Here is a 15,960-nt window from a genome sequence, read left to right as displayed (position 1 = left end):
TGCTTAAAAGCAAACCTGTCGACGGGGGTGGGGGGGGGGGGCAACCGGGTATGTTGTCCTGGGCCTCAGGACCATAGGGGCCCCTGAATGACCCTTAATTTATTTTAGTTTACATTCACATATTTCTTTTTTTATTTAAATCATTTTCTGATCTACTCGATATATACTTAAAAACTTTAACATATTAAAAATTGCAAATATATATTTTTTTCCTTTTATTGCACAACCCCCCCCCCCCCCCAATCCCCTCTGTCTTAACAGAGAATGGTTTGACCCCGTTCTGCCGCACTCAAGGCTACACTACGTACGTGCCCTGAAGCAGGAAATTAAAATCTGTCATTGTTACAAACTCTAAACATGGCGAGTCGTCATAACTCGGGTGCGTAGAAAAGAAAAGAAAAAAAAGATGAAACTCATAGAGGTGAACGAGAAAAAATGATGGAGTTTTTGAAAGGGGGACAAGAAGCCAGAGAATTAGGGCTAGAGGTGGCTGTGGACGGTGGTGTCGGTAAGTGAACAACAGCCGCTAACACTGAACGTTTAAATTCACGATCACCGTAACCAAAGCCCGATTCAAGTCTGTCACCGGCCGCTTGTAGCCTATTGAGCTGCGATATGACAAGACATGCTGCTCGCGTTGAGCGTGAGTTCACTGTGAGTTCACTGATGTTATAAATGACTTTGCTGTCAAAAAAATCTAGGCGCACGACTGTTTGAGGGCTTGATGACCCCAGGATATTTAGTTATACTGTTTTTTTGCTTAGCAGACAGGCATGGCACTCTCAGTTGTATTGTACTGTAGCCTACATGGGACAATAGATGGAAATTGTTTGTTCATATTGTGTCACATCACATTACGGTCTGTTAAATTTAACTGTCCATCTCAAATTATGTCATTGCCTGCAAAGCGTTAAAAGTACTGAGTATGTTGTCGTGACAAGCCGGTGGCAGGAGGGGGGGGGCACTGTAATGGTCTCTTGTCTCCGGGCCACTGCAAGTCTGTTGACAGCCCTGCTCAAAAGTTCGTGGGGATCATTTGAGCATCCTGAAAAGTTGGTAGCATTATGTCCCTACCGTCGCTATGCAAACCTACACCCTTGCTTGAAAAACAGAATCGTCCCGTATTCATAAACAAAAGCATGTGTCCCATATTGAGCTTTCAAGGGACGCATTATGTCCCGTATTATCATGAAACTTTACTAAAATAATAGTGTCTTATTTGTAAAACAAATTCTGGTATTATGCTTTACAAGAATATGAAGGAAACTCATTCCCTAGCCTCTCCTGTTTTTTGACCAGTGAGCTGACAGAACAATGACAATACAAAATCCGAATCACCTCATTGGTCAAAGTTGTCGCTTGCCATGATGATCACAGAAGACAACATAAAGAGTGTGGGAGATAAGAGGTTTGAGTGAAAGTGAGTGGAAAAATTTTTCAAAATGATCATTTGTTTTCTTGTTCTCTGTGTACTTTATTTTTTACTACGGTAATTGTGTTATATGTTTGTGTTCTGTCAATTTCAGTTGTATTTCCACATTATATTTGGAGTGATCATATGCAAAAATGTTATTGTTATGCTGAGGGCACCTAAGTTAATTAAAAAAAAAAGTTTATTTTTGCACTTTTTAAAAAAAATATTTAAACACAAAAACGTCAAAATACACAGACCCACGCACATGCACAAAAGGACTTTAAGAGGTTAAATTATACTGTTTTAAGTTTAACAGGGCACATGTTTAATTTATTTTAGTATTTTTTGTATTAAAAATACATTGCTCATAACTATTGTATTTCCATGTCACTCAAATATGAACCTAAATAAGTGAGGTTTGATTAAATTATTAATACATTATAATCATAAATTTCTTAAAAATTCACTTTTCACATACAAAAAAACCATTAAAGGGTGACGGTTATCGGGCCGCATGGCTCTACCAATGATGTGTCCCTTATTTTTATTCCCAGGGAGTTGGCAACCCTACAGTAGTGACACACCTCACATTTTTCAATGGGAGACAGTTCTGGTCTGCTAGTCAGTCAGCTAAGTACTGACACGTTGTTACTATTAAGCCACTTTTATAAGAGAAGGTTCAAGGAGGTTCAGAATGTGGCCTGGCATCCCCTTGCTAAAATAAGCAGGGGGATATTGACAAAGATACTTTGATAGCCGTATAATGTATCCTGCTCTAAAGTCCTTAATTGTTCCCAGTCTACTGTTGCCCCTGGTTATAGTTATACTGTCGGCTACTGTGGAAACCAACATATAGACACACTAGTTTTCTTTTATAACACTGTGAAATGCAATTCATGAGGTATTTATGAAAATGTCTCCAAAAGCACCACTGCCTCTCATACAAAGTACACATTCCATTCACATTGTAGTAAGATTTTGCTGCCATAACAGATGGATGGCATTCAAGTACATTAAACAATTTATATTGTGTTTTTTACTGACGTTTACCAATGAAGAAAAATACAGCGGCAAACACAGTTGGCTAACTTCCACAATTAAAACTGGAAGAGTTTTCTCAGTCGTTCAATTCAGTCAAGTTATTATACTGCAGTAATTTGGGATGGTTTAAAGATCATCGATCTATCGGTTCTGAAAGTGGTGAAGGTGAATTTCCACCAGGAAATACTGTACTGAAAATATTGAAAATCATTTGCACAACATGAGCAGCATTCCTGATGGGCACTTCTGACACTTGGTGGATGTTTGAGTCGTTGATGTTCATGGGAATGATTCACCCGATGTCGTATTTGATCTGCATTTCTTCATCCTGGGGGGAAAAAGTAATAATATTTTAGAAAAAAAATCTGCTTAAATGTATATTTCTATTTTTGCAGCAATTTGACTGAGGCTATGTTAAGAAAAATAGGTTTCCGGCTATAAAGATTGCATTTGGAAAACTAGTCATTTACTAGTCGAATGAATTATTTTGGTCATAATTGATGATCCATGAAAAAATATTATAATTGTGAGGAAATTACAGCTAAAACACATAAAAACATCATAAACATACATTAAGAACACTTACATTATCAATGAAAGGGACAGGCAGGAAAAATTGTTATTTTTGCCCACCTCTAATCAATGAAAAAAATAAAAATGGCAAAAATGAATTAGCTTTGAGGTAATTTTTGAGGACAGAGCACGAACACAAATTCCAACCTTACACACTTACTTCCATTACATGGGACTACATTTTGGATTTTCCCTCAATGAAATGAATAAGATTTTCTAGTAATGTACAATTACGTATATATTAATATCTCAATCAGTCAGTGAGATGAAATCTTTGATACACACCGTTTCAGCAGTATCAACTGTCTCCCTCTTCTGTGTGTTCGCCGCCAGGCATGAATGTCTCACTGTCAGACAGAGCGCTTTCCAAAGCTTCCTCATCATAATCTGTCTGGTATTCTTCAGATAGTTCATCTAAATGGAGATACAGTACATTTGCTTTGAGGATCTTTTAACAAGACTATTTAAACAGAAAAACAAAACAAAAAAACTCAGACCTTCAACCAATGCAGTCTTGACAGGTTCAATCCGTGACACAATCTCTGCCAGGTCAGTGAATGAGGCATTTGGACAAGTGACCACCTGACATACAAAAAACCTTATCAACCCCTATTATTTAATGAAATACAGTGGGGGAAATAAGTATTTAGTCAACCACTAATCGTGCAAGTTCACCCACTTGAAAATATTAGAGAGGCCTGTAATTGTCAACATGGGTAAACCTCAACCATGAGAGACAGAATGTGGGAAAATAAAAACAGAAAATCACATTGTTTGATTTTTTAATAATTTATTTGCAAATCATGGTGGAAAATAAGTATTTGGTCAATACCAAAAGTTCATCTCAATACTTTGTTATGTACCCTTTGTTTGGAATAACGGAGGCCAAACGTTTTCTGTAACTCTTCACAAGCTTTTCACACACTGTTGCTGGTATTTTGGCCCATTCCTCCATGCAGATCTCCTCTAAAGCAGTGATGTTTTGGGGCTGTCGTTGGGCAACACGGACTTTCAACTCCCTCCTCACCCCGTGGCGTCAAAATGATAACAAGAACGGTGAGCAAAAATCCCAGAACCACACGGGGGGATCTAGTGAATGACCTACAGAGAGCTGGGACCACAGTAACAAAGGCTACTATCAGTAACACAATGCGCCGCCAGGGACTCAAATCCTGCACTGCTAGACGTGTCCCCCTGCTGAAGAAAGTACACGTCCAGGCCCGTCTGCGGTTCGCTAGAGAGCATTTGGATGATCCAGAAGAGGATTGGGGGAATGTGTTATGGCCTGGACGTGTACTTTCTCCAGCAGGGGGACACGTCTGGCAGTGCAGGATTTGAGTCCCTGGCGGCGCATTGTGTTACAGATAGTAGCCTTTGTTACTGTGGTCCCTACTGTGGTACTAATGTATTTCATGTGATTTGTCAATGGAGCTAGGGCTTTTAATGTTTATATGGTTTAGCGATAGCACTCTCACTACATACATATATAATATGTAATAAATATGAAGTGCGATAGCACTACTCCAGATTGTCCCTCGTTGAATTTATTTTTTGGCTTTTGACCTCAATAGTGAAATTGTAAATTAATTGTATGACAACTGTCTTATTATCCCCTTATAATTATATATTTTCAGGTAGTTCATTCACAACGTCTGAGTGTATGTTGTCGGCGATTAGCCTAACAATGATCTTTATTGTGGTTGTCAGCCCAAAACCCTCTAAATATATATTAAATGCATCTTACCAGATATAAAATGACTACTACATAATCTGTGGTAATCGTTTGGAGCCCAGTTTTCTCGTTGAATTGCAGCAGTCCATCTTGCTCTCCTCTGCGGGTCTCACGGAATACGGTAGAACTTCAAGTCTCTCCGTCTATCTTCTCTGTTATTGCAACCGACCGCCACACACGCCTTCACCATTTTGATTATTAATGTTAACGAGCAGAAAAACACGCCATAATAGGAGGAATTTACGTAGCGGTAATGCGTCAACACGACGAGTTGACGGACAATATGGCGCGGGGGCGTGGTTGTGACGTCATATGAGTAGGGTCTATAAATGTAATAACTACGGTTCTATGAATCCCGAATGACCGCTAGAGGGCAGTGCTGAATGCACTGAGTGACAGAACGTTCTGACGGACAGGAGGGATGAAATACAAAGTCATTCTCCTGATTTACTTCAGAATAGATAGAATATTTTGTGCTGAAAACATGAGCAAAACAATTACCGAATGACTGAGATATAGCATTAAAATCTTGTTGATCTTTATGAGTTGTATTTTTATGTTGCAAGGGCGTAGGTTTGCATAAGGACAGAAGGGACATAACACTACCAACTTTTCATGATGCTCAAATTGTCCCTACCAACAATTAAGTAACCTTATATGCATTATATAATAAATTCAGCGATACGGGTAATTTAGATTGTCTTTCCAGATGTTCTAAGGATAGAAATGACTCTACCATTATCAAGTAAATTATTTTCATTATGTTCAAACTTACTTACATTACCGCTTTTCACTTGCTTAATGCGCCAGTCCATTCTCTTCCCCCTCAAACGCACGTTTGATTGGCTGATGACTTGACCCACCCCCAACACACACATGCACGCTCACACTCACTCAGCCCCGACAGAAATACATGTTGACAACATGCCGCCTCCTCCGCCCCCTTTGAAGAGGAGGGGTATTGGAGTTTTTTTTCGGCCAGCAGCAGCCACTTTAAGTAATTTTAAAAGACGCCAATGTTGTGGAGGAGGCGAACGCACCACTAATTTTGCTACTGAAAGTCCAAACTGCATCAGAGTTAGCATAACATTAAACTGTGTTGGACTTGCTAGACTGCAAACCTTGAGTAGGAAGCTGCTTAGAAGTTTCCTTCTGTTTGCATTTTCTACTGTTAAAGCTAATTAAACAGTGAGAAACGTAGTGAACTATGCTGGAAACTATAGAACCAAAAAAACACAACAAAGAAGCTGCCTAGAGAGAGACGGGTGCTGCTATATGTTGCTCACACAACACAAGATAATCATAATTAACTATGTAAATAAAAAAAACAAAGGTTTTTTGGGGATGCCGCAAGCTACCCACACTAGCGTTGCGATCGACTGGTTGATCGTGATCGACGTAATGAGCACCCCTGATTTAGCATATTAATTAATTAGGTTCATATTTGTGATAAATGCAGCACTTAACCCCTTTCATCCAATCTGTTTGGTCTTATTAATGTCCCATCCTGAGCAAAAAGTGTACACGCAGTTATATCGTCCCTACAAATTTTGAGACCAAACCTACGCCATTGCAATGTTGTATGCAATCATCTTGTACCTTGCGAATTGTAATTTATATTCTGGCATTAAAAAAAACTCACATGACTGCTTTTGGTCTTGTGGAACTCCTCCTGATGTCTGTCTTTAAGCATGTTGTCCACTACATTACTACGTTGCCAGACATCAAACAGTGTCTTCCCATGCTGGTATCCCACCTCCTGGAGCATGTGGGCAGATAAATGTATGTTTCTCCACCCATTAATGAAAGAGCAAGTAGCAATGGAAGACAATTATACTTACAGCAATTTCATCAAATTTGCCAAATTCTAGTGTGCCATAGCGATCGATTGGCGGCCGGATATACTCGCAGTAGTCACTGCCTTTCACCAATTCCAGTTGACGGACACAACAAACATATGCAAGCCGGGTTTGGATCTCTGCCATATTAAGAACCTAAAGGGCAGTGTTAGGAGGTTTTTACAGTTGTGGTCAAAGTTTACATACACTTGTGAAGAACATAATGTCATGGCTCTCTTGAGTTTCCAGTTATTTCTACAACTCTGATTTTTCTCCAATAGAGTGATTGGAACAGATACTTCTTTTTCACAAAAAATATTCATGAAGTTTGGTTCTTTTTTGACTTTATTATGGGTTAACAGAAAAAGTGATTAAATCTGCTGGGTCAAAAATATACATACATGGATCTGAAAAAGCGAATCATTGACTTGAACAAGTCAGGAAAGTCACTTGGAGCCATTTCAAAGCAGCTGCAGGTCCCAAGAGCAACAGTGCAAATAATTGTTTGTAAGTATAAAGTGGATGGCACTGTTTTGTCACTGCCACGATCAGGAAGAAAACGCAAGCTATCACCTGCTGCCGAGAAGAAAATTGGTCAGGAGGGCGAAGATTCAACCGAGAATCACCAAAAAGCAGATCTGCCAAGAATTAGAAGCTGCTGGAACACAGGTGTCAGTGTCCACAGTCAAGCGTGTTTTGCATCTCCATGGACTGAGAGGCTGCCGTGCAGGAAGGAAGCCCTTGCTCCAAACGCGGCACCTTAAGGCTCGACTGAAGTTTGCTGCTGATCACATGGACAAAGATAAGACCTTCTGGAGGAAAGTTCTGTGGTCAGACGAAACTTAAATCGAGCTGTTTGGCCACAATGCCCAGCAATATGTTTGGAGGAGAAAAGGTGATGCCTTTAACCCCAAGTACACCATGCCTACCGTCAAGCACGGTGGTGGTAGTATTATGCTGTGGGGCTGTTTTGCTGACAATGGAACTGGTGCTTTACAGAGAGTAAATGGGATAATGAAGAAGGAAGATTACCTTTAAATTCTTCAAGATAACCTAACGTCATCAGCCCGAAGATTGGGTCTTGGGCGCAGTTGAGTGTTCCAACAGGACAATGACCCGAAACACACATCAAAAGTGGTAATGGAATGGCTAAATCAGGCTAGAATTAAGGTTTTCGAATGGCCTTCCCAAAGTCCTGACTTAAACCCCATTGAGAACTTGTGGACAATGCTGAAGAAACAAGTCCATGTCAGAAAGCCATCAAATTTAACTGAACTGCACCAATTCTGTCAAGAGGAGTGGTCAAAGATTCAACCAGAAGCTTGCCAGAAGCTTGCGGATGGCTACCAAAAGCGCCTAATTGAAGTGAAAATGGCCAAGGGACATGTTATCAAATATTAGCGCTGCTGTATGTATATTTTTGACCCAGCAGATTTGATCACTTTTTTCTGTTCACCCATAATAAAGTCATAAAAGAACCAAACTTCATGAATGTTTTTTGTGACAAAGAAGTATCTGTTCCAATCATTCTACCAGAGAAAAATCAGAGTTGTAGAAATAACTGGAAACTCAAGACAGCCATGACGTTATGTTCTTCACAAGTGTATGTAAACTTTTGACCACAACTGTATCCATTATTATGCACAGTAAATTGCAGCATAAGCATTCTGAACACGAAATGAAGTGATTTTTGCCAACATACTCATGATGCACATACCTTGACTTTTTCAGCTAATGGGTTCAACCGCTTCCAAAGAAGCCACCATCCATTCAGGGAGTCACCATAGTTGGTTAAATTGGTTTCATCCCGACTTCCAACATCTATAGCAATCACGACTTTGGCTCCCATGGAGCGAGCCACATCAGCTTTTTTTATTTTATTTCATATTGGGATACAGAAGCCAAACATGAATGAAAAAAAGGAAGTGGATGAATTAAAATCTAGCAGAAAAATCTTTCTGGATATACCATATCTTCAGTGTGACATTGTGATCTTAACTCATTTGCTCCCAAAAACGTATAAATACGTTCTATTTTTAATTGTTTCAGTGTCCCAAAGACGTATATATAGGTATTTTAAGTTTTTTTTTTCACAAGAGACATCTCTGGGTTCTGATTCAATTTAGCTTCAAAGCACAAAGCTGAAAATCCATTTTAAAGCAATAAAACTGGCCACTGGAGGGCAGTAGCGCATTTGGTAAGACCCGTAACCCGATTCAACGGCAACGAACGGCCGGGCCGCACAGCCGGGGAGCCGGCGGAAGACGACCGAATGGACGTCCAGAATGCCAGGCGGTGGACGACCGAGCAGAACAACCGGTAGGACGCCCGGGATGCCAGGCGCTGGACGACTGAGCAGAACGACCGGGACCACCAGTGCAGCGGACGATGTCGTTGAGTCCATGCTGCTCGCGAGCAGAGCCCGCAGAGACTCAAAAGAATTAATTTTTATGAGACAGGCGACGATGAGGGAAAAGTTTACCCGGCTGTCGCAGCCACAACAGCGTCATCTCTCAGTTAGTTATGTGTAAATAAATGGTTACTTTGCTATCAAAAGCTCTATTTGTCTTGTTGTTTATGTTATTTTGTAAAATGAAAACATTATTCAGATGTTTGGGATGTAACTAAAGCAAAAAATAGCCGTGTTCAAGTCAAAGTTATGTTTGAAATGAATGCTTTCACAAAAAGCTCAATTTCTCCATTTTTTCATCAGAAATGGGAAAATTGCTCAAACTAAGCTATTTTCTAATGCTGATTTCTAAAGAATAGAAAAGGATATGAACTAACTTTTTTTCCTGCTGAGAGAACAGAGTCTAATCTTTCTTTTGCTGGGTTTCATGTTTATATAGCAATGGAATAGAATTTTCTGTGGGCCTTGCAAAATCAGTCAAAATCCAGTAAAACGGCTGGGAGCGAAGGGGGTTGCAACGGTGAAAATGGCTGGGAGTGAATGAGTTAATTATGATTGGTCTCACCAGGCAGATTGTTGATGTAACCCCCATCCATCAGTAGGTGTCCATCTTTTGGATCACAGAGAGGGGGCAGGTAACCAGATAGTGACATGCTGGCTCTTACATAACGCCACAGTGAACCTGAGAGAAAATGTAGCGTTTAAACGTTGATGTTTTGGAGCAAAAAGGCAGTAGGGTTTGTTAGATTTACCGTCAGTGTGAACTCTCATGGAAGAAGCTGTGATATCTGTGGTAATGTTGAAGTAAGGCAGCCACAAGTCCTGGTAGATAAGTTTAAAAAAACAAACAAACTGATTTTGTGAGGTTATTGTGTTTTTCAATAGGTAAAAAAATGTTGTTTTTGATCTTTTGTAAAGTCATAATCTCAAAATCACAATGAGTTTTGAAGAGAACAGACTTAAATATTTGTTTACTTCAGCAATGCATCATACCTCTATCTGTTTGCCTTTGAAAACTGATCGAATGCCAGAATTAAAGGCTGCCCCGGAAAACATGGAAGTGACAGGGTAGGTCAGATCCACAATCTTCTTAAAGAGAGATGTCATGTCCTGAATAAAGAAAAAAATGTAGCAGGAATTCAAATATTTATATTGTCTAGTAGAAATGTCAGAGAACAACAAAAACAGTACTAATCAAACAACGACAAAACATCTATATTATAGATGCATTTGTTTTTTTATTAACCTACCATGGCCCATTCACGAGCCCGAACCCTCATTCGACTGTTGCTTTTCTCCTCAGCATACAGTGCTCCAATGAAGGAGCCAATGGAGGTACCACCCACAATGTCTACAGGGATCCCTGCCTCCTTCATTGCCCGAATGATGCCAACCTGGGAGCAACCCCTGAAAAGGAACCCACATCTTAAGCAAGAATATTCACAGAGGGTAAGACCGCCACTAAGGAATGATGATGCTAATATATAAATCAAACAACTACAAAGCAGTTCAAAGTTATATCCAGGTGTGGATGAATATTTAATTCCAACCTGTAAAAATGCAACATACTAAACGGAAACATTCTTGTAAATACAGCTATAGAGGCAGGCAATTAATTGTCAGAAGATGGAACGTAGTCGAGGGTCAACTTTTCATATTTTATATACTATTTATAATAAAGGGTAGTTCATTTAAGGTTAACAAGAAATGTAGCAACCATTACTGACCAGAAGTCTAGCCTTTTTGTAGTGGTTTATGTATATGGCGGAAAAAACTCAGGTGACTTGAAGTTCCGCACGGAGACCCCAGATTTAGCCAAATTTCAAAATTGTCCTATACGCATGTGTGATACATCATTGGAAAGCTTAAAATCTCACAAAAATAAATATAAATATCACAAAAAGAAAATTTTTGAACAGGAGGGCATTTAAAAAAAAAATTTAAACAGCGAAACCCCAACTGTAAGTGAGAGCATAATTAAAGACGCCAGGATTTTAATGAGATTTTATTGCATTCTTACCTTGTTTCAATCCATAAACTCCATTAAGCATGTATCACCGAGTGTCAAGACACAGCTGTGAATAGCCACAGTCGGATTTTCGGGGGATTTTATAGGTGAAACATGGTAATATAACAAGGGTAACGACATAGAAATCACAGACACCAAAGAGTGGTCGAGATTTTCTTTTTCATATATTTACCCTTTTAAATGTTTTTTTTCTTTGTTTCAATCGATTATTTATCATCTAAAATATCGGGAAAAATGCGGCAGTAACAAACAAAATACAATTAAGCGATAGTTATGAGGTAGATATCCGTGACCTATTTACAGACAAAGAATTTGTTTAAAAGTTTAAAATATGCGAGTGAATAATTTTAAAAAGTCGTTTCTTTGTTTTTAACTAAATATCATCATCAATTAATGATTCTAAGCTAAAAATGATAGACATTTCGAACAGTAAATATAATTACTTAGCTTGTTTTTATGGCTGGTTTGAAACAAAAGCGGTTGCGCAGTGTCTGTAAACGGGGTTCTCCAGGGTAAAACGGACAAATTAAAAGTAGTTCTGGGGCTAAATGCGCCATGAAACTTCTATGGCAGCATATAGACATAACGTTCTATCAAACACAACAGTTCTTTTGGCTAAAAACACAGCAGTTTATTTTGAAGAGAGGTGCAGGAGCAGAAACTGCTTTTTCAGCCTTGTCTGTGTTTTCCGCCATATACTAGTAGTCTCAGATGAAAGCTAAGATGTATACCGTCCATACCTTGTTAAAGCTTCATGGCAAGTCGAAGCAGTGAAGAAAAAGAATAGATTAGTAACAGTAGAAACAACTGGACCTATTTTTTGTCATTATAAGGTGAATCCCATTTTTTCCCTTTAACATGTAATGACACATATTAAAGCTTTTTGTTCAAGATTGTAAATTATTAAATTGGTTACAGTAATTTTCGCACTATAAGGCACACCTGACTATAAGCCGCCACCCACCAAATTTGTCACAAAAATGGCATTTGTTCATAGATAAGCCACACTGTACAATAAGCCGCAGCTGTCCTCACTGTAATATGGAATATTTACACCAAAAGATATAAAACAGTAACACTTTATCTGACAGCGGCATCATACGACTGTCATAAGACCAATGGTGATTCATTTGGTGATTTGGTGATTCATCACCAATTAGTTCAAAGAAGCTTCAATTGGTCATCACTGCTCCATTGTGGGATACAGTGAACCTCTGCTGCCACCTGCTGTCAACACTAGAGGTGCACGATAATTATCGGTCCGATAATAGGAATTATGACGTCATCCGAATAAGTCGAATAACATTGTATATTATCCTATTAATAATATTTTTGGCACGGTGTCGGATTACGTAGATTGGGGTGTTGACTGTTGACCCGGGGTTTTGCTTTCACACTGCATGACGATCAGAGCCAAGGGGATTAACGTGGGTCGCTTGGCGAGTTGACTGACACGGGTCAAGGCGGGTCGCTGCACCTTTCCCACTGCCAACAAAAGCCGATTGTTAGTGGGTTGACACGGGTTTTTTGGCCAGTGGGAAAGGGGTATTTGTGTTCTAGAGCAGGGTTCACTAAATCCGGACCTCGGTGCAACTTTTCCTGTCGTGTTTTCCACGTCTCTCTCCCCTAACACACCTGAATCGAATGATTATGTCATCAGCAACCTCTCCAGAAGCCTGATAATGACCCTGATTATTTTGATTCAGGTGTGTTGGAGGAGGGAGACATGGAAAACACGACAGGAAAAGTGGCACCGAGGTCTTGATTTAGTGAACCCTGTTCTAGAGGCTGTATTTTTCCTTCACCGAGTTATAAACCTTACTATGGCAATTAGCAAATGTTTGCATTTTACAGTGTTATGTTTACAAATTCCTGAGAGGCCTTTTGGTTATTTATAGGCTTGCTGTTCAATAATGGCCAAGTTAAGAAAGTTGTTTCATGGACCAAGACGACAAACGTCTCCTCTCCTGTTGCACCAAATGTTTTATCTGCTAACAAAGCACAATACCTGTTGGGTTTATGTTTGTTTTAGATCAGGGCTCATTGTTCAGGGGAACACATCGTCAATGATATTGACTGATTGATTGTGATTGACTCAAATTATTTTTATTTGAAAAAATTAATATGGGCACTTTATTTGAAGTCAAAACTGTTCTTGTCTTTGTTTTGTTCATTATGATAATGTTCATGTCATCGTGAAAATTCTGGTTCGGTCAAAGGCCAATCTATTCTGAATCAACCCCTAGTATTTTTGACCTACAGGTGTTCAAAACACAGGTGAATATACATTGAAAAATTATACATATATTATCAGTTATCGATATCGGTTTCAAAAAATAGATATCGTGCATCCCTAGTTAACACTGTTGTTGTCTAACATGCCTCCTAGCATGCATTACAGTGCTAAATATGTAAATAACAGTCAAAATTCATGTTCTGTGCGAAGTACTTATTCAGTTACTGTTCCAGTTGTTTCATTAATTGCTGGTTATGGTATTCGGTAACACTTTATTTGACAGTGGCGCCATAAAACTGTCATTAGACAATCCTAATTATGACATGACAATGGCATGAGCATTAATGAATGCTTATAACCAGTGTTGTTAATAAAGGCGTTACTAACGGCGTTATTTTTTTTTCAGTAGTGAGTAATCTAATTAATTACTTTTCTCATCTTTGCAACGCCGTTACTACGTTCATAACGGGAGCGATTTTAACAACTAACAGTTGATTCACAACATTAAATGACTTCCAAACATCGCAAAGGTTACTATCTCGTTATCGCCATATCCCTGTGTCTAGTTAAGTTTAGGTTAAAGAATTGGGCTAGGGCCAATTTTCCCCAAAAACCCTTTGAACTTCACATTGTGTGACTTGTTTTTTTATTGTTGTTTTTTTTTTTTTTTGAATGAAAAAAAAAAAACATGAATAGTAACACAGGTTACTTTGCTAAGTAACTAATTACTCTTACATTCAGGTAACTGAGTTACTATCTCAATTACTTTTTGGAAGAAGTAATTTGTAACTGTAATTAATTACATGTATTAATTACAAATAAAATAAAATTGAATTGAATTGAATTACTTTTTTAAAGTTAGATTAACATATAATAAATGTTAATATAACATATTAACTTATAACAGATGTCATTTAGTGTTATCCAGCAAATTAGCTTACTTTTGAATGGATGTAAAAGATTGACATAAATGGAGTTAGTGACATAATTTGCCGAATGACACTTAATGACATCTGTCATAAGCATTCAGTAATGTCCATGATAGTGTCATGTCATGACGGTCTTATGACGCCACTGTCAAATAAAGTGTTACCTATTAACCCAAATAAATCAACAAATTCGACCATAAGCCGAAGGATTTAAAATGAAGAAAAAAAATAGCGTCTTATAGTCCGAAAATTACAGAACACTTCTGAGTCAGTCTTGAAATTGAGGATGTCAAACTCTGCATTCACACTGCAAAAGAATTTAGCTGATTTTTACATTTCAGCTCAACCTATTTAACTTCCATTTGCAAGGTTTGTTGGAAAATTTACATATGCAAGTTATGGCCGAAAACTCAACATTTTAAGTAAGCAGCCACATTACCTGGCACCTCCACCACCTAGCACAACTGCGATGCTGTTTCCTGTTAGAATCCTGGCTAGGCGGGAGAAGTCGGAGTGACGATCTGGACACTTTTCAAACACACGTTCGTACAGCTCTCTCTTTGGTGAAAAACAACATTTACCGTGAACAAAACACAGAAAGCCACATGGACCACAGAAAGTACAGCCAACCCATTTTTACAATACAATGATGAATCGCTAAGACTTTGTGTAAATGCTGCTGTGTAGTGTGAGGGTTCTGCACTTGATATACCAGCTTAGGTAAACTCCTCTTGGAAAACACTCTACGAGGACATGACAAGTGATGGTGCCTGGAGATCCAGCTTCGCATGTTCAGCCACTCCGCTGTCCCTTTGGGTGGTGGACCATCCTCCCTGTGCAGCAACACTAATTGCTTCTGGGCCCGAATAGCACTACCCTCCAACATTTTCTCCAACTACAGAGAAACAAGCATAGTAACTAAATACCTTTACTTTTTTCATTTAGCACACTGAAACGGTCTGATTGAATTAGCAGACCTCTCCCACTGTGGGTTCCTGTTCACCCAGTCCCACAATAATGATGCAATCAGCCTGGCGGATGCAGCGCTGCGTCCAAGGAGTAAGGCCTGAGTCAGATTGATAAAGGACGATACGGTGGATGTCTTCCTGCTGGCCGAGCCAACTTGACAGACGGTACTCGTGGACGCTTTAAAGAACAGAAGCAAAATGAAAGGTTACGGCATGAAACGCGATGTTAGTTGAACTGCTCATGAACTAATAGGGTGGGCAGCCAGGAAGCACTGAGATTCCCGTTTCTATCTCTTTACATTCGTATTTCCTGTTTCTCTTATCCCTTTGTCAGTCAACACACAATTTTAACAGTTGTACCTGTCCAAAGCAGCAGTGCCCAGGCGCTGTTTAATGATGTCACTTGTCAAGAGTAGTGTAGGCCCTAAAGAAAACAAGGATAGGACAGTTTTTTTTAAACAGTTATTTTTAGGCTAGTGTACTCTTTTTACTCTTAGAAGTGGGGTATTACTATACATTTATAGGTTATATTGCTGATTGGGATGTGTAAAACATTGTTACCCATCACCAACTTGTCAAAATTGTCTATAATGGATGTGGTGGATACCACTACTACCACAATTTAGTGTTTTCAAGATTTAGTTAATTATTTATTTGATACTTTTTGGACATGTATTTTCTAATGGGTGCACACTTTAGTTAATATTTATCTGAATGTTTACTGGATTTTGATTTTGTAATTTGAGGTAAGGACCACTGCAGTTAAGATCTGGAACCTACCATCTGGAAG

At 39.0% G+C, this 15,960-nt stretch overlaps 1 protein-coding gene across 1 annotated transcript in view; it reads right to left on the bottom strand.

The window, feature by feature from the left end:
• Positions 1-279: 279 nt before the first annotated feature.
• pnpla7b (patatin-like phospholipase domain containing 7b) overlaps positions 280-15,960 on the bottom strand; it is a 42,686-nt gene continuing 27,005 nt past the window's right edge. Inside the window, 14 exon segments of the mRNA XM_057832443.1 lie at positions 280-2,783; positions 3,314-3,442; positions 3,526-3,610; positions 6,403-6,519; positions 6,602-6,754; positions 8,316-8,464; positions 9,574-9,710; positions 9,712-9,830; positions 10,002-10,118; positions 10,259-10,415; positions 14,642-14,760; positions 14,915-15,097; positions 15,180-15,348; positions 15,531-15,594. Of these exon segments, the coding sequence (XP_057688426.1) occupies positions 3,327-3,442; positions 3,526-3,610; positions 6,403-6,519; positions 6,602-6,754; positions 8,316-8,464; positions 9,574-9,710; positions 9,712-9,830; positions 10,002-10,118; positions 10,259-10,415; positions 14,642-14,760; positions 14,915-15,097; positions 15,180-15,348; positions 15,531-15,594 (1,685 nt within the window). The 3' untranslated portion in view covers positions 280-2,783; positions 3,314-3,326.

This window comes from Corythoichthys intestinalis, chromosome 3 (assembly GCF_030265065.1).
Source record: "Corythoichthys intestinalis isolate RoL2023-P3 chromosome 3, ASM3026506v1, whole genome shotgun sequence".
Classification (NCBI taxonomy): Eukaryota; Metazoa; Chordata; class Actinopteri; order Syngnathiformes; family Syngnathidae; genus Corythoichthys; species Corythoichthys intestinalis.
This window is presented reverse-complemented; position numbering and strand designations above follow the sequence as displayed.